Raw genomic sequence first — 24,672 nt, forward strand, 5'->3', positions numbered from 1 at the left:
AAAAAAAAAAAAAGTGATGTTAGCCCTTAAAGTCTATTGTTTATTTTTTGGATTAATTAATTAAAGCTTCATAGGGTCTCCTCATCTTATTTCCACCTCTTCACAGGAAGGTCCATTACACTGATTAAAAGAGACAGTAAATCCCTTGTGTGACCAGTCATACAAGTCCTTCTTTAGAGAACAAATGATTAGGCTGTGTTTCCACAGTTGGGATACCATAGCCATTAAAGAAATGTCACTGGGCAGGCAGTGCCTGTAATACCAGAAGTGCTAGAGGTAATGTTTTTGGTAAACAGGCAGGGTTTGTGATTGCCAAGTTCCTCTTACTTTCTAAAATCTTTCCTTAAATGCATACTTGTGTTGGGTTAACAATGTTTGAATAGATTAAGTATTAGTTTAGGTTTATTGTTAACTATCAGTGGGCTATCTGTTCTGACATAAGCTTATGCATGGAGAAATATTTCTTGTTACTCATATTAACAGGATTGCTTCTATTAATTAATAGATTAGTCCAGTATTAAATTAGAAGTTGGTTTATTTACTATTGGTATTCAGATGAATGTGTTGTTGACCTTGAATGCTTTCTTAACTGGTGGCTTCTTTTAAGTCAACTATGGTGATATTTATGCTCTCTAGGGATATTTGGTGATATATGGTGATATTTACAACTCTCTAGGGAAGGTTGTATCTTATATCTAAGAAGCTCTACCTTTTTATAATAACATTTAAAATTATGTTAAAAGTTATGTTTTTAAAGTAATATTTAAAGTTAAACTAAAATTATTTTCTGGACCACCAGCTGTCACCAGGCTTGGTAGGCTTGTCACCTCTACTCATAAATCGTTTTCACTATTTTGCCATAAAGATGAGTTTGTTCTTGTAAACTGTTCATAAGTAGCTTGTCTGGTTTCAGGGTATTTAACTTAAGTTCTCTCTGTTAAAGTTTTCTAGTTAAATCATTATGCAAAAGGTAAAAGGGGTAAGTTTTTGCTACTTTTAATACTTCTTCCATCATTCCGTTATGGTACTTTATCTATAGCACCCGACAAATTTCTATATCCTATACTTTAGATGTTGAATGAATGTTTTATTTAATTTACTTAATGATAGTTGAATTTGGTGGGAAGTTTGGGCTACTTGTAGTACAAAGTGTTCATGCAGTATGAACTCTCTTGGTTGTGAACTAGGTGCTTTTCTTATTTATTTATTTTTTTATTTGGGCTGTGTTTGGTCTTCATTGCTGTGCACGGATTTCAGTAGTTGTGGTGTGCGGACTTCAGTAGTTGTGGCACTCGGGCTCAGTACTTGTGGCTCGTAGGCTCTAGAGCGCAAGCTCAGTAGTTTTGGCACACGGGCTGAGTTGCTCCACGGCATGTGGGATCTTCCCAGGCCAGGGATCGAACCCATTGTCCCCTGCATTGGCAGGCGGATTCTTAACCACTGTGCCACCAGGGAAGGACCTAGGTGCTTTTCTTTAAGCTACACTTTGGTTCATCCAAGCACACTTTCCAGTATGCTCACCTCCTTACAACTTATCTCCTCTTATATGTCTGGAGCTTATTACTGGCATATGAAATTATCAGTATTGGGGGGGGAGTGACAGTCAGTGTGTGTGTGTGCTTCATGGCCTGATTCAGTTAAGTACTCTATTCTTAATTTACTACTAAATTCTCCTTTGGTTTTATTTCATAAAAACTTTCATATAAATTATTTATATTCTTGAGGTAGAAAATGTAGCCCATTTCTTCCCATTCCATAAGTTACAACTTGGCCTAACAGGTTTTTTTTTTTTTTTTTTTTTTTTTGGCGGTTCGCGGGCCTCTCACTGCTGTGGCCTCTCCCGTAGCAGAGCACAGGCTCCGGACGCGCAGGCTCAGCGGCCATGGCTCACGGGCCCAGCCGCTCCACGGCATGTGGGATCTTCCTGAACCGGGGCACAAACCCGTGTCCCCTGCATCGGCAGGCGGACTCTCAACCACTGCGCCACCAGGGAAGCCCTGATTGACTTCTCTTTAAAGTTTCTAGTTCCTTGTTACAGTGATCTGCATTTCTATTGATAGCCTTTCTTAATTCCTTCAGCATTTTTATTACCTACTTTTTGAACTCAGGGTCTGGTAGACTGAAGAGGTCTGTTTCATTGTTTGTTCTTTCAGGGGATTTCTCTTCTTCTTTTAATTGGGAGTGGTTCCTCTGCTTCTTCATTTTACTTATATTTCTCTGACTCTATGAATTTACAAGCAGTTATCTACTGTTGTCTTGAAGGCCTGTTTTTACATGGGAGCATCCCTGTGTAGCCTGCACGAGTCTCATTTTTTTGGTGCAAAGGCTGTTTTTGGTATGGATGCCTGCCATGTCTTTCCTCAGGATGTGGTGGTCATTATCCCCTTGATAGGGGGCATGATAAGTGTTGTGGTGACCAGAGTCTGCACTGGATGTTAGGGCCTCCTCTTTGCTCCACGGTTGTCACAGCCCTTTTGTGGACAGGGTCTGCTCTCCAGTTTTTGGAGTAGAAGTCCCCAGATCCAGTTTTAAGCTGAGGTGAGGTAGGTGGAATTGGAGTGTTCCTGCTGGGAAAGGAGCCACTGTGTGTTCCTGTCCAAGAGCTGTCCAAGACTTGTACTCTGTGATGTGGCCTGTCACCCATTGTGTGTGCTCACAAAGTACACTGTTGTTGGCACTACCCTTGGGTCCACCTCTGCTGTGGGAGCACTTGGGAATCAGCTCAGATTTCAGCCCTGCCTCTGTGTGTGTGCACCCATAAAGCCTGCTGCTGCTGGTGCTGGACCCACCTCAGCTACGGGAGCACCGGTAATCACCTTGGATGTCCCCCAGGTGCTGCGCTCACAAAACTGCCAGAATGAATCCGCCAAAATTGCACACCCACTGGGAGTCAGCTCAGAGTTCAGCCCTCTTGCCCCCCAGCACTTGTGTGCTCCCAGAACTCATAGCAGTGGAGCTAGGCCCACTGTGAGCAAGCTAAGAATGAGGCTGCTATGGCGGGGCCACACCCCTGCCTTCAGGCGGGCATTGATAATGGGGCTCTTATTGTGGACCTGGACTCCATCCTGCTCACACCACCAGTTGTGGCTCAGACCACACTCCAGGTACTTTGGGCTGTCTCCACAGAGCCAAACTGAGTCCTGTCCCTGTGTCTGTCCACTGAAGCCTGGATTTCAGCACCCAGCCGATGCACACACCGGCAGGTACACGTCTCAGGCTGGGGTGTTCAGTGAGGTGGCCAGGTGGCCTTCTGTGCAGGTCTCTCTCTGTCCTGCCTGCTGCAAGCAGGCTGCTGCACTCTCCTCTGAGCCTCTGAAGCTCTCTATCTGTCCCAGCTGATCTCCCAGCCAGTGAAGGGGGTTCCCAGGATGAGGGCACTTTTCCCCTTTCAGAGTTCCCTCCCTGGGGCATAGGTTCTGTCCTGATTCCTTTTTTTTTTTTTTTTTTTGCCCTTTGGTCCTATCCAGTTATGTGGTGATCTTGCAGCTCTGGTTGTATGATATCATCTGCCAGTGTTCAGTAGGTATTCTGTGAGAATTATCCCACATGTAAAAGTATTTTTTATACATTTGTGGGAGGAGGTGACCTCCATGTCCTTCTATTCCATCTTGATCTCCTGTCTGCTCTCAATTGCTTTGCTCCATTATCTACATCGTATGCTTCGTCCCACCCACTCTGTTCTATATATAGCCTGTCCCTTTAGGGATAGCTTTAGAGCCTTCTATCTCTTGCCTCTCCCTGGGTGGAATATCTAAGGCACTTCTCTGGAGCTAGGGACAGGAACCCACTTCCCTCAAAGTGATACCTGTGCTTTCTGACAGGGTGCTGAGCTGGAGTGGCAGGCTGTTTGCCTTGGCACAGAATCTGTACTCTACAATTGACCTGGGGTGAGGGAGATTGGGGCCCCAGTATTTTCATCATGCTGCACCTGAGGTGGAGCCTCTGCCCTATGAAGGGGTCCTAGGTGGAGGAACGGAGCCTTGATTCTTGGCGGCACTGACCTAGGATTGAGCCTCTGTAATGTGGAGCTGGGGACATAAGAAGGGCTGGCAGCCTGACACTCCTGGGGAGATTCCATATCTCTTGACTGGAGCTGGAAGAGGAGGGGTACCTACCTTCTAGCCTCACTCCATCAAGCTGAGTTTGGAGGGGAAGAGAGGGAGTGGGTCAGGGTTAAAGTGCCACAGAATCTCACTGTTCTTACCAAGATGTAGCAGACTTTCCTAATTTTTTTTTCATGTGCTGACTGCCCTTAAGTCAATTTCCAGGACTGCAATGGTTGTTTTCTTTTTCTTTATAGTTTTCACCAGCTTTGCTTGTTTTACTGGTGTGTGGGTCAAAGTTGATCTTTGTGTGCTCAGTTTATTTACTTCAGAAGCCACATGGAGCCATCAGAGAAAAAGTGGCTTTCAGAAATGTTATCGCTAATCAGAAACCCAGTGTTCATTTTCCTCAGGATTGTTGTGTATGTTTTTTTTGCAGACCAAATATTTGCAGACCATAAAGCAAATAATAAAATTAAAACTAATGCCTCTACATTGTAACCTTTAACATGCATTTATCTGTGCTTTTTCTATTTATGCACAATGATGAGCATCTGAACTGCCCCTAACCCTGACCCCTGATTCTGACCCTCACCCTGACCCCTACCCCTACTCCTGACAACTACCCCTGACCCCTGATTCTGACCCTTACCCTGACCCCCATGGAGTCCTTAACCTGATCATAAACATGAACACTGGAAAATATTTGTAACTTTCTAATGGCACACATTTTGGGGATTGTAGTTATGCAGTAATATATAATTGATAAAGGTATACTTTTGATTTCTCATGTCTCACTGTATCTCCAGTTACAATTCTTTACTAGGGTTAGTTTCTAAGCAAGAATCTCAAGTACAAACCAACCTCTAGTATTTTTTTCCCCATATTATAGGGCTGCAGTTAGAGGTAGCCCCAAACCTATCCCCCAACATTAATCCCTATACCCTGACCCCTGATGAATTGACACATAATCTCCTTTATCCCTGGATACTCTTTGCTCTGAAATCTACTTCATCTGATATTACAATAGCCATTCCAATTTTCTTGATTGGTGTCAGCATGTATATTGTTCCATGTTTTTACTTTAACCCATTAATGTTTAAAGTGAGTTTCTTATAGGCATTTAGAGTTGACTCTTCCTTTTTTAAAATTCATTTTGACATTTAACAATGTATTTAACTGGTATGTTTCATTTGGATAGTTTGTATTGCTATGCCTTCAAGGTCAATAATCTTTTCTTCTGAAACGTCTATGCTGTCACTAATTCTATCCAGTGTATTTTTTACCTCAGAAAACCTAGCCTTCATCTCTAAAAATTCAATGGGCCTTTTAAAATTCCATATCTTTACTTACCTTTTGGAACATATGAAATATAATATTAACAACTTTTTATGTCTTTGGTAATTCTAACATCTGTATCAGTTCCGTGTTTATTTTAATTGAATGGTTTTTCCCTTATTATTGGTCATACTTTCTGCTTCTTTGTGTGACTGGTAATTTTTTATTTGCTGCCCTGCCCAACACTCTTTTATCTTGTTTATATTCCCACAAATATATCCTTAAGTTTTGTTCTAGGACAGTTACTTGGAAACAGCTTCTAAGGTCTGGACTTTAAGATTTATTATCCTGGGTGAGACTGTTAAGTCTACGCCAGTGGTTCTTAACCAAGGTTGATTTTGTTCCCCACCCCAACTTTGCAGGAACATTTGGGACATTCTTAGTTGTCACAATTGGAGAGAGGGTGCTCCTGGCATCCAGTGGGTTGAGGTCAGGGATGCTGCTAAACATCCCACAATGCACAGGACAGTCTCAAAGAACATCTGGCCCCAAAGGCCAACAGTGCCAGGATTGAGAAACTCTGGTCTATGCAAGACCCTTCTGAGTACTCTACCCAATACCCTGTGACTCATGAGGTTTTCCTGTCTATCTCCTGTCTGTAGGGTTATTCCTAGCCCTGTGTGGGTGTAGGATATTCTTCCTTCTAGTCTTTGGGTGGTTCTTTCCCTGCCATTGGGTAGTTTCCTCAGATCTCTGGAGTCTTCTCTCTGCAACTGTCTCATTTTTAGTACCATGCCCTGCCCTGAAAACATCTCTGGGTATCTGTCATGTGTCAACTCAGGGAATCTTCCAGGCTCTTCCTGGGTTCATTCTCACTCCATTGTAGCATGGATACTCTCTCAAACATAATAAGCTGGGGCAATAATTAGGTTCACCTCTTTGAAATATCACTGCCCTTCATTGCCTGGAGTCCAGTGTCTTAAAACAGTTGTTTCAAATATTTTGTCCTTTACTGGGTTATTTCAGGTGGGAGGGTAAACACAGTCACTGTTACTCCATCTTGGCCAGAAATGAAGTCTGTAAGGGGTATTACTGAATTTAATGTTCTCTCTCTGTGCATAAGGCTTTTAAACTTTTCTTTATGCTGGTCCAAATTGGAATGCAAGTAAAAAACAAGTAAGTCAGGGTGTCAACCTGTGCATATGAATTTTCTTTCACAGTTATTCTTTTTGGAAGAGATGCAACAAGTCACAACATATTTTGAATTTAGATGTTTTAATAAACAACACGAATCCAAAATAATTTTGTACAATGTACCTTGACCAAAAGAATGCTTTAACTTCCCAAATGGTCTTTCTCCATAAGATGAAGCAGTTGATCTTAAAAATGAATATAGGAAGAACTTGACTGTGCTAGACTGGCACCACTGTTCTTGCTAGAAGCTGGGAATTTCATTAAAACTCCTTTCCCTATATGCTTTTAGAATTGTTTTGCCTGTGAAATGAAGTCACGTAAGACTTGGAAAGCAGAAGGAAAGTGGAGGCCAATATTCTTTGAAGGTCAGGGCAGTCAGACATGAAGATGCTAAGGTAACTGACATACCCCAGCTTTTTCTCTATCTCCTCCACTCTGCATCCAGCTCATCCTCTTGACTACTGGCCCTGCTGACCAACTGGGGACACAATTGGGTACTTGGCATCAGGTTTACTGAGCCTGTGGCTTCTTTTCCACACAAATCTTGTCACACACCTATTTTGGCAAACAGACATGTAGGGATTCTCAGGTTTTCCAACAAGCTCCACCTGTTCAACAGCACTAGCACTTTAAGTGGAAATGCTTAGGACTGTTCTTTTGATCCCCTGGCACCTCCCTTCCAGACTTTCTCTTCCTACTTTGTCATACACCTGTATAAGCTTGAAGACAGTATTAAACCCCTTGTTTCTGTAATACTTGTCTTGGCTCTGTTTTACTCATTGAATTCAAACTGAGTCATAGGTTAACCACCACCGCCACCACCACTCTACCCCATTTATTATTTTTTAAAAGATGGAGTAGTCAGAAACAGATCTGCTTCTAATGTAAAACAGTGTAGGAGGGTCTAGCGCTGCTATTTCTGTTGTTATATCAATTTCATTAAGATATCCAGGGAAGCAACCCAATTTATTCATCTATCTTGAGGCTGGGAAAGCAGAGTTAAGCAAGGAAGAATCATTATCTGATGGAAGCCATGTCCATCTATTCTGAAGGAAACTTAGAGACTGTGACACTATTTGACCTTGTGGCCAAGGGTTCGAAGTAAAGAGAAATAATTAGCTTTTACCACTTCTTTCTTTGTTCATAACAACCAAATAGCCTTTTTCCCCCACCTCTAACTGTCTGGTTAGGGAATGCACACTTCAGTTGAAACCTGCAGGAGGCCTGGGGAGAGTTAAATGGGCTGTTTTTGAGTTGCTCTAGCATGTACAGAAACATATTCTACCATTCTTGACTTCAGTTACCTAGGTTCAAAGGCCCAAAGTGACAGATTATTGTTTCGTTGTGGCCCAGTTTTTGTACATTTGATCTTTGCCACTCTTATTTCTTTTTTTCTTTACTAAACCTGTTTTGCTCCAACAAATTATTCTCTCTCACCCTCAAATGCCTTCCTTTGAGCCATCTATTTCAGAACCAGTCAGAGTTGTGTTGAACTGGATTACAATCCCTGGGGTTCTCTTCCTGTTCTGTCTCAACCATGGTCTCAGGATGATGGCTGTAGAGGCTGTGTGGTCATTTCATGATCTTTCATTGGTTTTGGTATGACCTACATACTTTTTTAACTTCTTTTGTGTCTTTTGGTTTTGAAGAAATTTTATACACCTGAGACAGTGCTATAGCTCTTTACTGTAAGGCTCCAGGTCACACTTTTAAATGTATTTTCAGCATAAGTAAAATACTTTTGTTCTGTAAACTATGGCAAAATGCCATCAGAAGAAATTAGATTGCAGGAAGAAATTCTAAAACAAGCAACTCATTGTATTACTCTTAAATTTTATTAATGCCTTCAGTTTGTGCATCATTTAAAACAAGATATATGCTTTAAAAAGCATTCTTATACATAAATAGATCAAGGGATGGTTAAGTAATTTATCCCTAAAACATGCACATCATTTTTATTCAGGTGTGTATAAGAAAGGGAAATAAGCTTTAAGTCTTTTTCTTTGGATTAAAGACATTTGAAATTATTATTAAGGAATGCCAAATGTTTTCATGGAACAAATGTGTTTTCCAATAGGAAATGCTGATGTAATTAAAAGGCATTAGTGTTGATAAAGAGGACTGAAAAAACATTTGCACTATACATGATCACCAGGAAAAGAGTCCCAGGGGGTTGAAAATATGTCAAATAAATGAATCAGCATGAACTGAAAGGTATAGATGGAAGAACAGGTAGCAGGTGCCAGATTATGTGACACATAAGTATTCAAGGCACATGATTAGGCTAAAAAGGTGACTAGGTTTTACAGACCAATTTGTTCTTTCATTGGGAAAATAGTCAAATGTAATATAATTTCCATTTACTGGCATTTATTGATAAATAAATGCAATTAGATCTAAGGCAGCAAATGCTGTCCTTTCAGATACACACCGAAAGTACACACTAGCTAACAGATGCCAGAGTAGCCAAGGCAGTATGATTACACTCCAGTTTTTTTCACACTGCAGTTACATGGATGTTAGCTAAAATGTCTTGTACTGTTTCTATGTATCATACTGTCTACTCTCAAGTTTCCCAAAAGAATTCTTCAAAACTAGGCAGATTAAAGAACTTAGTAAACCACAAAGGATGCTCAAACTACTATTCAACACCAGTCAAACCCAAACCCTGGAGTTGATTGCTGACTATATTCAGTTTGGGCTTTTACACTGTGGTTCTCTTCTTTTTCTTTGGTGAGCCAGAGGAATGTGTCTCCTCACTCCTTCCACTACCCATTCTATTATCTATACAATTGCCCTAAATACCCACCAAAGAAAAAGGATTATGTAAAAAACCACAACCTTCAACAATATTTAAACCACCGTCTTCTCAAATCAACTGCAATGGGGAAACAGAGGCTATCAAGCTCTGAGAGGTTTGTGAATGATCAAAATTTCTTCCTAAAAGTTAATAATAGGCAGACAAGGATAATTCTGTTTGCTTCTAACAGGCAAGCAAAACGTTCCCCATCTGAGATAAAATGTTTAATACTTTACCTGCTTGGGCTCCTAGAAACACCAACAATTAATTACAATTCCCCAAATAACAAGAATTTTCCATGTATTTTATTTTCAAGCACTTAAAACCCTTCAAAATCAAAAGACATTAAGACGAGATGTTAGCAATACTATCTGTCTCTTAAACTTTTGTGTGCACAAAGGTCATCCATAATTTCAGTAGACAGCTCATAAGACAGGTGGTTTCTACCTTGGTGATAGCTTTGTGCAGTTATAAACAAAAATGTATCTATAAGTAGATGACACTAGTTAACAAACCAAAGAAACAAAATGCCTTTTTAAGGCTACTGCTGCAATAAATGGTTCAGTCTGAAGTGCACTGGAATAAATTGGTTGATAGGACAAAGATAAATCTGGAGGCATAGAAGAATATTAAAAAAAAAGAGAGAGAAAGAAGAGGGTTGAAGAGACTGGCAGACACCATCTCTCAGTATTAAAAGGCTTGAATCACACGGATTGCTTTTAACTCCTTGTTCTGTCGTATCCTTGGTTAATGATAACTTTTTTATTTCTTCACACAGCTTGGCCATGTAAATCCACCACAGAGTGGTGACACAATAATATAGATGAATACCTGGGGTGGGGGCAGAGAAGGCAATTTTATTTTCTTGAATCTATCATAGGCTCCTAAATAATATATAAAGACTGATGAACAAATATTGGTTCCATTAGAGTGGAGTTGTGTAATAATACAATACACTAATCAAGTATTTTCGAAGACAGAAGTGGAATTAAAATGATCTTTTTTGATATAACCCACATCCACTTGAATTCCACTGTTTTCTTTTCCGGTAGGGAAAGCAGTGGGATTGTTTCTCTTCACTAGGAAGTAGGCAGAATGGAACTATATAAGCAACTCTACTGATAACATCATTGTCATAAAGATCACAAATTAGCATGATTCCCTTAAGTATGATTTTATAATTAAGTACATTTTTAGGTTTTTGCACATGGATTAATTTTTCATTATTAGGATGATTAAAAATATTAAAAAGCATGAGTAGACTCTACATCTATATCACCTATGAGCAAAAATGTTGCCATGAACCTTTCAGTGGATAACAATGATAATTATAATTACCCAATTATAAGTAACACAGCAAAAATACTAGTCCTAATAAAGATGTACTAGTGTTTTAGGACTCAAAAACAGGATACACTGTATGATTCTGTTACGTGAAGTCCTAGAAGAGGCAAAACTAGTCCACAGCAAAAGAAATCAGAACAATGGTAGCCACTCAGCTGGGGGTGGGGGTTGACTGGGAAAGGACATGAACCGTCTTTCTGGGTATGAAAACACTCTGCATCTTGATGAAAGTATGGGTTACACAAATGTGTGAATCTGTCATTGAACTGTATGCTTAAGATATGTGCATTTTCCTTTAAGTATCTCAATTTTAAAAAGCTTTAAAAATTGAAAAAACAAAAAAGAGGTACTAGCTTTTTAATTATGGTATTATAATTTTAAATTATGATATTCTGCATGGCATATGCTTGCTCAGATTACTACATTCCCAAAATAGATTCAATGTAAAATTTAGGTTCACCGCATTAAATCAGTCATTTTGTTCTGATTTAAATTGCAACTTTCTAAGATCTTTAAGTGACTGATTTCATTACTCACACACTTAGAAAAAAATACATTATGAATTACATGCTCCCTACCTAAAGTCAGCAAAGTGTTTTTCCTTACTTCTCTACAAATGTTGGGGGTAGGGGTTATAGAAAATTCTGGTTATTAATAAATAGGCTAAACTACTCATCATATTCACATAAACACAGATATTCCAATTTGATAGAAACTTGCCACAGCTAAAATATAAGGATTTTTAAAGCTGAAGTACAATATATTAGGTGACAACACCTTTTGGTAAAGAGTTGGCAAGTTGGCAAAGTACTCTGCATGTAATAAGTAATCAATAAATATAATCTGAATTTAATAATAATCTACCTTTATAACTCAATCTAAATTCCTAGACCAAAGAAGGAGGAAGAAGCTAAGCTGAGAAGCCAAGAATGTGCCACCTGAGGATCCTGAACAAGGGGACAATCAAGGCACAATTTCCAGTATAACATTAATAGAGCTATAGCTGTCCTTCTCTGTTAGGCAGGTCCAGCTGTCTAAGGTGGAAGACCTTCAATAGGGGTCAAGGAGAGGTGGAGCTGAGTCAGAGATATCTGCTAGGAGTTAACTTTGGGCATCTGTAAATGAAAAGAGGATGAGGAGGAAATGCTGCTTTGCCAAGACACAAACTACCCCCAAAGCAAAACATCCCTCCCCCACTCCTTAGAGCAGCTCTCAAGCTTTTGGTTCAGGACTTCTTTACACTCTTAAAAATTAGTGAGGACTCCAAAGACCTCTTGTTTAGAGGTGGGTTATAACTATCAACACTTAACCATATTAGAAATAAAAATTTAAAAATATACCCATTACATATAAACATAACTAACTACATTTCTGTGAGGTCAGTTTTGTGTGTCAACTTGGGGAAGCTACAGTGCACTGGTATCCAATCAAACACTAATCAAGGTGTTGCTGTAGTCTGTAGATGTGATTAAAGCTCATAAATCAGTTGACTTTAAGTAAGGCACATTATCCTACATAATCTGAATGAGCCTGATCCAATCAGCTAAAAGGCCTTAAGAGTGGAGCCAAGGTTTCCTTGAAGAAGACCTTCTGCCTGTATATACAGGTTTGCTCCTGCCCCTCAGGTCCAGCCCGCCCTTCCTGCCCGCCTGCTATTTTTTGGACTTGCCTAGCCAGCTCTTGCCACTGCAGAAACTAATGCCCTGTGATATATCTCTGAATATATATCCAGACAAATTCAAGGAGAGTATATTTGTTAACAAGTACAAGTTCCATGAAAAAAAAATGTTAAAATAAGAATAATCAGAGTTCTTAGAATTTAAAGCATGGCTTTAAAAAAATAAACATTTAAAAATTAATTTTTAAAAAGAAGAACTGGATAGCAGAATGAACAGAGCTGGAAGAGTTAGCTGAATGATTCACCCAGAATGTGATGCAGAAAAGGAGTTTAAACATATTAAAAAGGTTACCAGACATGCAGGATAGTTCAAAGAGGTCCAATATCTTTTTATATTGGGGTTCCAAAAGGAGGACAGCATACAGACTATTTTTTGTTTGTTTGTTTATTTTGATGTGGACCATTTTTAAAGTCTTTATTGAATTTGTTACAATATTGCTTCCGTTTTGTGTTTTGGTTTTTTGGCCACGAGGCATGTGGGATCTTAGCTCCCCAACCAGGGATCGAACATGCACCCGCTGCATTGGAAGGCAAAGTCTTAACCACTGGACCGCCAGGGAAGTCCCTAGACTAATTTTTATATTTATAGACAAGGGTAAGTAAGTAAGTATTAGGAAACTGAACTCACCATGCATTAAAAGACTACTACATAATGACCTCTTAGTACTTATCCCAGAAATGAAAGAATAGTTAATTATTAGTGCTTTCATTAATGTCATTCAATATATTAATATTAAATGTAGTTATATTATCAATTCATTGGGTAGAGAAATACCATTTCTTAAAGTGAAATGCCTATTCCTGATAAAAAACTTTTAGCACTCTAGAAATAAAAGGTTCTTTAACTTCACAATAAAAGTAACAAGAATTCATAGTAAATATCACTCATAAATATTAGAAGCATTCCAATTAAAACCAGGAACTAAATAAAGATTCCTACTGATACCACAATTATTCAGCACTGCTTGTAAATGAAATATGTGTGTGTGTGTGTGTGTGGTACGTGTATAAATAAATGATGAGGTTAAGATTATTAATAGACAGTATCATAATTTACCTATAGCAGGAGTCAACAAACTACAGCCATTGCCTGTGAGCTAAGAATGGTTTTTGTATTTTTCAACAGTTGTTTAAAAAAAGAATATGTGACAGAGACTGTATGTGACCTGCAAGGCCTAAAATATTTACTATTTGGACCTCACAAAGTGCTGACTCCTGATCTACAGCACACAGAAGAATCAACTGACAAACTATTACAACTAATAAAAATTATGCAAGGTTGCCAGAAACAAAACAGATGAATTAGAAAAGAGGAAACAGAAACAAAGAAATAGAAAACAGAATTAACTAGAAAACAGAAATATTAGTAGAAAATATTCACTCAATTAGAAAATGTAAGTTTAAAAGAATCCCATTTCAGCAGTGAGAAAACCATTAAATAATCAGGAATATCTGGAATGCCTTAAACGACTACTTACATATAAGAATTCTCAGTAGGGAAATGGGGTTTAAGTAGGGACACTATGTCACAGTAACTTCATAGGAAAGCTAATCCCTGGTCATGTGTTTTACCATTAAAAGTTATATGTAGCTCATTTCAGAGTGCTCATCATTTTTTTTTCAGAGTGCTAACACTGAGAAAGAATTCCAGCACCTAATTTCTTAGAGATTGAAAAATAAAATCATATATTAAAAGGACAAAAACTTACAACTGATATGATGATGATGATGATAGTGAGCTTGAGATTCTTCATACACATGGCTCGGGCAAGATTTCTGCTGGTTGTTTTGAAGGTGACAGACTAGGGGAAAAAAAAAAGCATGAATTGTTTGATCCCTGGCATTGACTACATGATTGATTTGCAATAATACCTGCAAAACTTTTACTTTCATTAAATTCTGTTTCAATGTTCTTTACCCCTTCCCTCTCTTCACAGGTAGAGACTGGCCATTCATAATCAATAGTTCCACAAAGCAGGACTCTGCCACATATATGGTAAGCAGTATGAGCCCACTGGAAAGGATTCCCTCCTTTTTCTTCTCCACCACAGCAATGCATGTGATGTTGAGCACGAGAAGTAGTTCTTCGTGATAGGAGAAAAGCCTTTTCATCTTCATGCTTCCAATAAGAAAGCATGAGCTAGTTGGGTGCAAACACATTTGCCTATTCTGCCCAGTATAATCCTGGCATTGTGAACCATAAGAACCTGTTCAATTTCCATAGGAAGATATGTATTTACTCGTATGAGGGCCCAAACCCAAAGAACTTCACTCCTTCAGTTATCCATTTTCTGTTGCAGCATCAATTTCTCAATATCTACTGAACCATTCCCACCAGGACACAAGCAGTTTAAAACAAACAAACAAACAAACAAACAAACAAAAATCCCTAAGAGCCCAGCAATTCCACTCCTAGGTATATACCCAACAGAGATATATGCATAAGTTCATCTAAAGACATATACAAAAATGTTTCTAACTGCACTATTTCTCTAATCTCAAGACTGGAAACAACCCAAACGCCTACTAAGTGTACTGTATCGTAAAGAATTTAACCTTGCCCAAAAAGGGATCTGACCTTTGCTCTCAGCTCCTGGGAGGTGCCCTTTTCTTGCCTGGGGGCCATGGGCTAGCCAAATAGTAACAATGTGATTTAGTGCAGGGACTAGTCACTCTAGAAAGCCCAACTATATGATTTAGGATAGGGGCTCTGGGTCTCTAGAGGAGCTAGAGACTGGAGACTGAGATTAAGCAAGTAGGCAATCAGTCAATCATGCTTATGTAATGAAACCACAATAAAAACTGAAAAATGAAATAACAAGGTCCTACTGTATAGCACAGGGAACTATGTTCAGTATCCTATAATAAGCCATAAAGGAAAAGAATGTGAAAAAGAATATATATATATATATATAACTGAATCACTTTGCTGTACACCAGCAACTAATGCAACATTGTAAATCAACTATACTTCAATAAAAACAACAACAACAAAACTGAACAATGAAACTTGGGCAAGCTTCCTTGTTGTACAATGCTCTGTGTATTTTGTGAAATAAAATTCATATTTTATGGCAAGACAAAAATTTAAACATAAAAATTTTTCTCTGCCCTTTGGCCTCCTCTCTCCCCACAATGTGCACTGTGTATCTGCATTATGCATTGACCAAACCTTCCCCATCAGCAAAAACTCCTGCTCAACCATAAAGACCAACATTCTCCCAGCACCAACAAGACAACTTAAAGATAACATTCCTTCTTAATCTTGTAAGGGGTCACAGTGACACTTAGATCTGGATTGTGTAAGTGTCAATAATATGTCATTTAATGTCCAGTCCTCTGTCTCAAAAGCCTTATAGAACTGTGACTTGACTTCTAACGGGCGGAACAGTTCTCTGAGCTATCCGAGATGCTCTTCCCTGGTTATAATTCTCAAATTTGGCTCAAATAAAATTTTCCATTTCTTTCTTAGATGGACTGATTAATTCTTTGTTGACAATGTCATCACACATCTATGCTGGGAGAGTAATGAGTCCATGGGGAGAGAACAACAGAAACCGTGGGTTTGTTACCTCTCCAACTCCACCCAATATGCTGCTTCTTTTGGCTGAGCTTAATCTGTAACCTTTGCCTGCAAAAGACCATAAGTATAATAGCTTTCATAGAGTTCTGTGAGTCCCTCTAGTGAGTTATCAAACCTGAGGATGGTTTGGGGAATGAACAAACTTGCAGCTGGTGTCAGAATTGAGGGAGGCTTGGGGACTGTGCCCTCTAAACTGTACATAGTTGGTGAACTTCTCAGTTGCCCAAACTCTTTTCAATTACTCAAACACTAAGTCACAATAAAGACTCCAAGAAGGAGGAAGATAATATGAATAAGAAAAAGTAGTGAGCAATCAAACTAATAAACCTAAATACAGTTATGTGATTCAACAGGTTGGGGTGAAGATTTCTCCACAGTCCTCAGGTCAGTATTTGAACACTGATATATCACCTGTTTAAAACCAGTTCAACTATAAAGAACAATTGTTACACCTTACCAAAGCTTCCCTTGGGGATGGGTGGGGGTGGGTGTAAGTAGAAAATAACAAAAATATATAAAAACCCCTGTGAGAATGACAAGGGCAAGCTGACCAGCCTGATGGCCTCTCCACTCCATGTAGATGGTTTCACTAGCAGCTGATGATGCACTAAAAATGGGCAAAGGACTTGACTAATTTCTCCCAAGAAGATATACAAATTGTCAATAAGCACACGGGAGGATGATCAACATCATTAGTCCTTAGGGAAATGAAAATCAAAATCACAATGACATACCACTTCATACCCACCAGGATGGCTATAATAAAAATATGGAAAATAACAAGTGCTGGTGAAGATGTGGAAAATCTGGTATCCTTGCACATGTTGGGAATGTAAAATGGTGTGGCAGCTATGAAAAAATGTTTGGTAGTCCCTCTAAAAGCTAAACATAGGATTACCATATGACCCAGCAATTCCACTCCTAGGTAAATACCCAAAGGAAATAAAAGCAGGGACTTGAATGGATACTTGTATGCCAATGTTCATAGCAGAATTATTCATAAGCACCCAAAGATGGAAATAACTCAGCGGTCCATCAACAGATGAATGGATAAATAAAATGTGGTATATCCATATAATGGAATATTATTCAGCCATAAAAAGAAATGAAGTCCTGACACATGCTACAACATGGACGAAACTTGAAAATATGATGCTAAGTGAAATAAGCCAGACACAAAAGGACAAATAATTGTAGGATTCCAATTATAGGTCTCTAGAATAGGCAAATTCATAGAGACAAAAAGTAGGTAAGAGGTTACCAGGGGCTGGGGGGAGTGGGAATGGGAGCTTATTGGTTAACAGTTACAGAATTTGTTTGGCATAATGACAAAGTTTTGGACATAGATAGTGATGATGGCTGTAAAACACTGTGAATGTAATTAATGTCACTGAATTATACACTAAAATGGTTAAAATGGCAAATTTATTATATGTATATATTTCACCACAATTAAAAATTATAATGTAATATGCCAAAACCCATTGAACTGTACACTTTAAATGGGTCAACTGTATGGTCTGTGATTTATTGATCATAAATAAATAATTAAATAAGGATGTTAGAAAAACCAAGAGGTGATAAAATGAAACAATTTTTTAAATATTTGAATAAACAAAATAAAAAAGAGGAACAAAGAGGACAGAGCAAATAAAAACCAAAGAGCAACATAGCTTATTTAAACTCAACTCTATCTTTATATTACATGTAAGTGGAATAAACATTTCAATTATAAATATACTTTATATATTAAGCAATGTAGAGGAAAGCATGCAAATGTTAAGGAGACACATGAAAGACATAAAAAAGATCAAAATCAAACTTGTAGACATGAAAAATACACAAAATGGGAGTAACAGATTACAAACTGCAGAATAAAAAGATAAGTAAACTTGAAGACACTGTAATAGAAACTATCCTAAATGAAACACAGAAAGAAAAAAGACTGAAAAAAACGAACAGAGCATCAGTGAGCTGTGGGGCAACTTCAAGTGCTTTAATGTACACATAATTGGAGTCCTAGAAGGAAAGAAGGACAGAAAAATATTTGAAGAAATAACAGTTGACTGTTTTCATAATTTGATAAAAACTACAAACCCACAGCTCAACAAACCCAGACCTGAAGAAACATAAAGAAAACTGCACCAAAGTATATTATAATCAAATTTCTTAAAACCAATGATAGAAAAATCTTATAAGCACCCAGAGGAAAAAAAAGACACATTATATATGTAAAAACAACAGTGGAATTTTTGTCAGAAACAATATAAAAGACAGTGATGAAACATCTTTCAAATATTGAAAGAAAAAAAATAATATAGAATTCTATTCTGTGAAAATATCTCTTAAAAAAGGAAGTGAAATAAAGACTTTTCAGATATACAAATACTGAAAGAATTCATTACTAGCAGACCTACACTACAAGAAATGTTAAAAGACATCCTACAGGCAGAAAGAAAATGTCACCAGATGGAAATATGGATCTACACAAAAGAATGAAGAGTTATGAGAAATATTAACTACATGGATAAATAGAAAAGATGTTTTTCTTATTATTTAAATATCTTTTGAAGGTTATATGTGTAAATAGAAGTATGACAAAAATAGCACCAAGGCCAGGTAAAAATTCGAGGTACACTATTATAAGGTTCTCATACTATTTGTGATGTGGGATAATACCACTTGGAGGTAGACTGTAAGTTAAAGCCTTATACTGTAAACCTTAAAGCAATCACAAAATAACAAAACAGAATAAAAGTGGAATTTAAGACGTACTCATTAATGGAATAGAAGGCAGAAAAAGAGAGTGAAGGGAACAAAGAACAGATGGTAAAAAAAAAAAGGGAAACAAATAGTAAAATGGTAGATTTAAAACCTTCCCACAAAGAAAACTCCAGGCTGAGACTGCTTCACTGGTGAATCCTTCCAAACAGCAAAGGAGCAAATAATGTCGATACCACCTAAACTCTTTTGGAGGATAGACAGAGAGAGGTAACATTTCACAACCTGTTTGATGGGGCCAGTATATCCCTGATACCAAAGCCCAAAAAGAAAAATAAATTATAGACTAACATCCCTCATGAACACAGATACAAAATTCCTGAATAAATCAATAGCAAATCCAATAAGGTATTATATAAAAAGGATACTGTATCATGATCTTGCAGGAATGCAAGGTTAGTTTAACATTCAGAAATAAATATTAGTTTAGTAAGTTAGGTTCAGTCATATTAACTGATTAAAGGAGAAAAACCACATAATATTCTCAATAAACAGAGAAAAAATATTTGATAAAATTCATGAATAAAACTCTGAAATGAGGAATTGAAGGAACTTGTTTCACCTGATAAAAGGTACCTATTAAAAATCTACAGCTAACAACATAATTGTGAAAACATTGAATTTTTCTCCATAAGATGTGCTTCATTCAAGAATGTCCAGTCATGACTTGTCTTCACTATTGTGTAGAAGGTTCTAGCCAGTGCAATAATACAAGGAAAAGAAATAAAATGTAAGCACCTACAAAAAAGCTTGTAGAACTAGTAAGTGAATTTTGCAAAGTTGAAGGATACAAACCAGGTCAATATACAAAAATTAATTTCATTTCTATATAATTAGCAATAAATATTGGAAAACAAAATTTTAAATTTACAGTAGAAGGCAAAAGCATGAAATTCTCAAAGGTATATTTCACAAAATATGTGCAAGACTTGTACACCAAAAACTAAAAAACACTGGTGAGAAAAATTAAAGAAATCCGATGCAAAAGCAGACATATGCCAGGTTTATGGATAGGAAGACTCAATGCTGTCAAGATTACCAATTCTCCTTAAATTGACCTATCAGTTAAATGCAATCACAATCAAAGATACAAATTTTTTTAAGGATGGAAAATAACAAGCTTATTCTGAAACACAAACGGAAATGCAAAGGACCTAAAATGGTGAAGACAGTCCTGGAGAAGAACATAGTGAAGGACTTAGGGAATTCTATAAAGCTACAGTTAGCAATACAGTGTGGTACTGGCATAAAGATAGACAAAGAGAACAATGGAACAAAATAGAGGATCCAGAATTAAAGCCCCACAGAGGAGAATGGATAAATAGTGGTAGGTAGACTTATACAATGGAATATGTAGTACAAAACAATAAAAAATAATAAATTATTACTACATTCAACAACATGGATGAATCTCATAGGCATACTGGTGAGTGAAAGGGGACATACGCAAATATATAACATACGTTTCCATTTTTCTATACATTTTAAGAATGGGAAAAACATTATCTAGGGTGATATAAGTCAGAAAAATTACTCCTGTTGGGGATTATTAACTGGAAGGGGCTTGAGGCTGCCTTCTGAGGTGTTGATAGTGTTTTATATCTTGACCTAGGTGGTGGTTACATGGGTATAAACATATGTAAAAAAATAACTGAGCTGCACACTTACTAAAAGTAGTACATTTGCTGTACTTTATTGTATTTGTTATTCCTCCATAAAAAGAGGCAGCAGTTAATGAGTACCTTTTGTTAATCTGGGTGATGTAGTCAACAAAATTAAGAAAGCTTTTTTTGGAAAGTGCAGACTATACTAGTACTGGTCAAACACAGGCCACTCCAGCTAAATAGGGTCATCTTCAGGGACTAAGGATACCTAAGAGATAGATTCGAAGTACAAAAAAACTTGTCATCAGATCTACAATCAGACACCTGTTTTCTCTCTTTGTCCCCAAGCAACGGTTTACAAAGTGAGCCATTATAGAACCCTGGTGTCTTAACTTCCTGTATGGTGCCACTCTTCCTCCAATTTCCATGTACTTTGGTGAAAAAACTATTATCCTCCTAAGACCTACTGTTAATAGATGTCTCTGTAAAACTAACAATAACAATAAACCTTTAAATAGCTCTTACTATGTATCAGACACTGTGTTAGGGATTTTGCATGCATTGTGTGCTTTAACCCTCAAAACACTATGAAAAGGATTCATCTTCATTTTACAGATGATGATGACTGAGGCATAGAGAGTTTAAGTAACTTGCCTAAGGTCACACAACTAGTGAGTGACAGAGCTGGGATTCAATCCCAGGCAACCAGACTCTAGAGCTTGTGCTCTTAACCACTACAATCTACCTGTCAGTAAGAATGAAAAAGATGACTCACTGATATCTGTTTCAAGGGGTAAATTTCTACTCTTCATGTAAATTTGTAATTGTGTAGACCCAAATTGTAACTGATCTCTGCTGTCCTTCTATTCACTGTATATGTATCATCTTTCCTGAAAACTTTCATCCACCAACCAGATGGAAAATGTGGAGACACACGTAATTGTAGCATAAGTAGATTACAGGGACACATCCTTCCCTATCAATCTCTGCCTCTTGCTTAATACAAAAAAAGCTCAAGCTGTCACGGTAAGCAAGAAAGTGGCTGAACTGTCTGATTTTTAGGATCCATAATGGGTCACAACTGTCCCGCACTTTTGTTTTGTGTTTTACGAATATACAGAGAACAGACTGGTATATGTAGCTAAGGTGCTAAATTATGTAGGCATCAATCCAAAGCTTTAAAAAATTGTTTCTTTATATTGAGTACGTTTTCCAAATGAAAGCTTCCTTAATGGCTATTAATGGGTTGTGGCTTTTTTCTATGCCTCATTGATATACTCATGATCACAACGTAGTCACATAATGGGGGTTAGAACGGAAAAAAAAAACCCACTGAAGTATTGAATTTAAGACATTTCCCTATTATATTAGCCATCAACCACAGTTTCTCTAGTTTACACCCTGGAAAAACATTACCATATCCCATACTTACCGAATCCACGAGATTTTCTGTTTTATCTATCAATAATTCCAATCTTTCGCCTCGCTGAGCTACCAGATCTGAAAATGTTGGAAAAACAAAAAATATGTTTATACTACAAATCTACTAATTTTGCCTTTAAGCCAAATCTGATTTTAATTATTGTTGGTATTCTTGACAACTCATATTTTCTATGGAAGCACTTATATCTTTAAGTAATGAAAGACCTTAGTAAAGCTTATCAACTAAAGTAGGTGTTGTCAGTTTTTTTGTAAAGGGCCAGACACTAAATATTTTAGGCTTTGTGGGCCAAATGGTCTCAGTTGCAATTACTGAACTCTGTCAGACACAAACAATACATAAATGAACGGGCATGACTGTGTTCCAATGAAACTTTATTTAGAAAAAGAGACCAGATTTGATCCAAGGGCTGTAGTTTGCAAACACCTGAATTAAGGGTATAATCTGAGACTAAAAACAAAAAAAGAACCTTCAAAATAAATGAGAGTTGGACATTTCCAGAATTGCAGTGTGAGGAGCTCCACAGAGCTTCTCTCCAATAAAACCACCATAACTGGTAAAAATTATAAAATCAAACAAAAACAATTTAAAGTCTCTGAAAACTGTGAATGTCCTAAGGGCATACAGCAAATGAAGAAACACTTACACAAGAAAATCAATGAATTCTTAGTAAGAAAAGTGAGAGTGTATGGCGTTTGAGACACGATCTACTCCATGCTTCAGTTCAGTGAGATGGAAGCTCTACTCCTGGCAAATAAAGCCTGGGAGCACTCTTTCCCCTCAGGTCCCATTCAAAGGCTATGCTTTGCCCCCAGGAGGGGCAACTCATCAGCATTTATCCTCCTACCTCACCCCATACCCAGGTCCATAAGGCAGAAGCTCTATTCCAGCATGGCATGACTGGTAGGTGTGAGGCTTCCTCCATCTACCTAGCCCCCATGCACAGGGCAGAAGCTCTACCGCAGGTGGCAGGCCAAGAATAGTGGGCTCTGAGTGCCCCTGCCCTGACGTAACTCATAGAGTAGAGGTTCCACACTGGGAGAGGCAAGCCAAGAAAACCAGGGTTACCCAGCACTCCACTGGTAGGGCAAGGGTGTCACTCCAAGAGAAGGAGTCCACTGTCCCTATCCATAGCTCCAGAACAGTGGTTCATAGATTGTTCCCAGGGGGAAAGGCAGGACTTAAGAACAGAGAGCTTTCCTAAGAAAATAGACTTTATTTGGAGCAGAGTATGGGGAAGTTCAAGCCTAAGGGTGCTGTCAAAACAATGGAAATTTGAGAGATAAGCAGTTACAGTAAAGCTGGGAGCTTCATGAGAATAACAAGCTAAACCATGTGACAGCTAGAAGTTTAACAGAGAGTACCTGGGGGAAGAGTCAGCTAAGAAGAACCCTCCTGAGGTCAGAGCAAATACCTAAGACTGGCCTCAAACACAAGGGAATGCAAATCTAATTAGATCACTGGAGGACTTTATGTATGGGAAATTGTCAGAAAAATAAAAATGGAACAATTAGTCTGCAATTAATGGAGGCTAACAACTGGGTGAGGTACCACAGAGGCAGGCTTAATAGGGAGATTAGGAAAAGAAACAAGAGAGCTGTGTCATTCCAGGGTGATTATGTGTATGTCCAAGATTGTTCCCTCTGAGAGGTGACATTAGAGACTGCACACTGTGGGAGAAATAGACTTCAAAGTAAAAGTGCAGCCAAGTCACTAAACAAATAAACCAGCAAACAATACACCCTAGGGGTTGGGAATCAGTACCCAGAGTTGCTACATTATCGAAAATGTCCAATTTTCAAAAAAAGTTATGATATGAAAAGAAACAGGAAAGTGTGATCCATACACAGGAAAAAGAGCAGAAATTAGAAACTTACTTGGGGGAGGGGGAGCTCAGCTGCTTCACTCAACAGTGAAATGAAATTAGAAATCAATAACAAGGAAAACTTATGGGATGAAGTAAAAGCAGTGAATAGAAGGAAATTTATAGCAGCAAACACCTACATTACAGAGAAGAAAAATGTTATAGACTGAATTGAGTCCCCACAAATTCATATATTGAAGCCCTAACCCCTAATGTGATAGTATTTGGAGATGGGGGTCTTTGGGAGATCATTAGATTTAGATGAGGCCATGAAGGCTTATGATGGGATCAGTGGCCTTATAAGAAGAGACACCAGAGAGCTTGCTCCCTGTCTTACTTCCAGCCATGTGAGGACAGTGATAAGGCACCATCTGCAAGCTGGGAAGAGAGTTCCCATCAGAGCCCAACCATGCAGGCACCCTGACCTTAGAATTCCAGCCTCCAGAACTGTGAGAAAATCAATTTCTTTTGTTTAAGCCACCCAGTCTATAGTAATTTTTTATAGTACTCTAAGTTGACTAAGACAAAAGATCCCTAATTAATAACCTATCATTCTATCTTAAGGAACTGGAAAAAGAGGAGCAAACTAAATCCAAAGCTAACAGAGAGAAGTAGATAATAAACATTAGAGCAGAAAAAATATATAGATCATAAAAGAAAAATAGAGAAAATCAATGAAACCAAAAGTAGGTTTGAAAAGATCAACAAAATTGACAAATATTTGCATAAACAGACCAAAAAAAGAGAGAATACTCAAATTACTAAAATAATAACTATCAAATTCATAGAAATGAAAGGGATCCTAAGAGAATACTATGAACAAGAGTATGTCAGCATATTAGATAAATGAAATGGATACATTCCTAGAAAGACACAAACCACCAAAACAGACTCAAGAAGAAACAGAGTATCTGAATAGAGCTACAACAAATAAAGAGATTGAATCAGTAATTTTTAAACTTTGCAGAAAGAAAAGCACAAGCACAGATGGCTTCAAGGGTGAATTCTACCAAACATTTCAAGAAGAATTAATACCAATTTTTCACAAATTCTTTTAAAAAC

The 24,672-nt window shown here is 37.8% G+C and overlaps 1 protein-coding gene across 2 annotated transcripts in view; it reads right to left on the reverse strand.

Annotated features, from left to right (window-relative positions):
• The window catches only part of VAMP7 (vesicle associated membrane protein 7), a 91,532-nt gene that overhangs the window by 16,389 nt on the left and 50,471 nt on the right, over positions 1–24,672 (reverse strand). Inside the window, exons 6-8 of one of the 2 annotated variants that reach the window (XM_081259284.1) lie at positions 21,738–21,805; positions 14,047–14,139; positions 9,599–10,146 (exon numbers count right to left, since the gene is read on the reverse strand). In XM_081259284.1, coding sequence (XP_081115410.1) covers positions 10,078–10,146; positions 14,047–14,139; positions 21,738–21,805 — 230 coding nt within the window. In that variant the 3' untranslated portion in view covers positions 9,599–10,077. Of the gene's footprint in view, positions 1–9,598; positions 10,147–14,046; positions 14,140–21,737; positions 21,806–24,672 lie in introns of those variants that run through there. The other variant, XM_081259283.1, reaches the window with a different exon arrangement.

Source organism: Mesoplodon bidens (assembly GCF_964165515.1).
Source record: "Mesoplodon bidens genome assembly, contig: HAP1_SCAFFOLD_159, whole genome shotgun sequence".
Taxonomy (NCBI): domain Eukaryota; kingdom Metazoa; phylum Chordata; class Mammalia; order Artiodactyla; family Ziphiidae; genus Mesoplodon; species Mesoplodon bidens.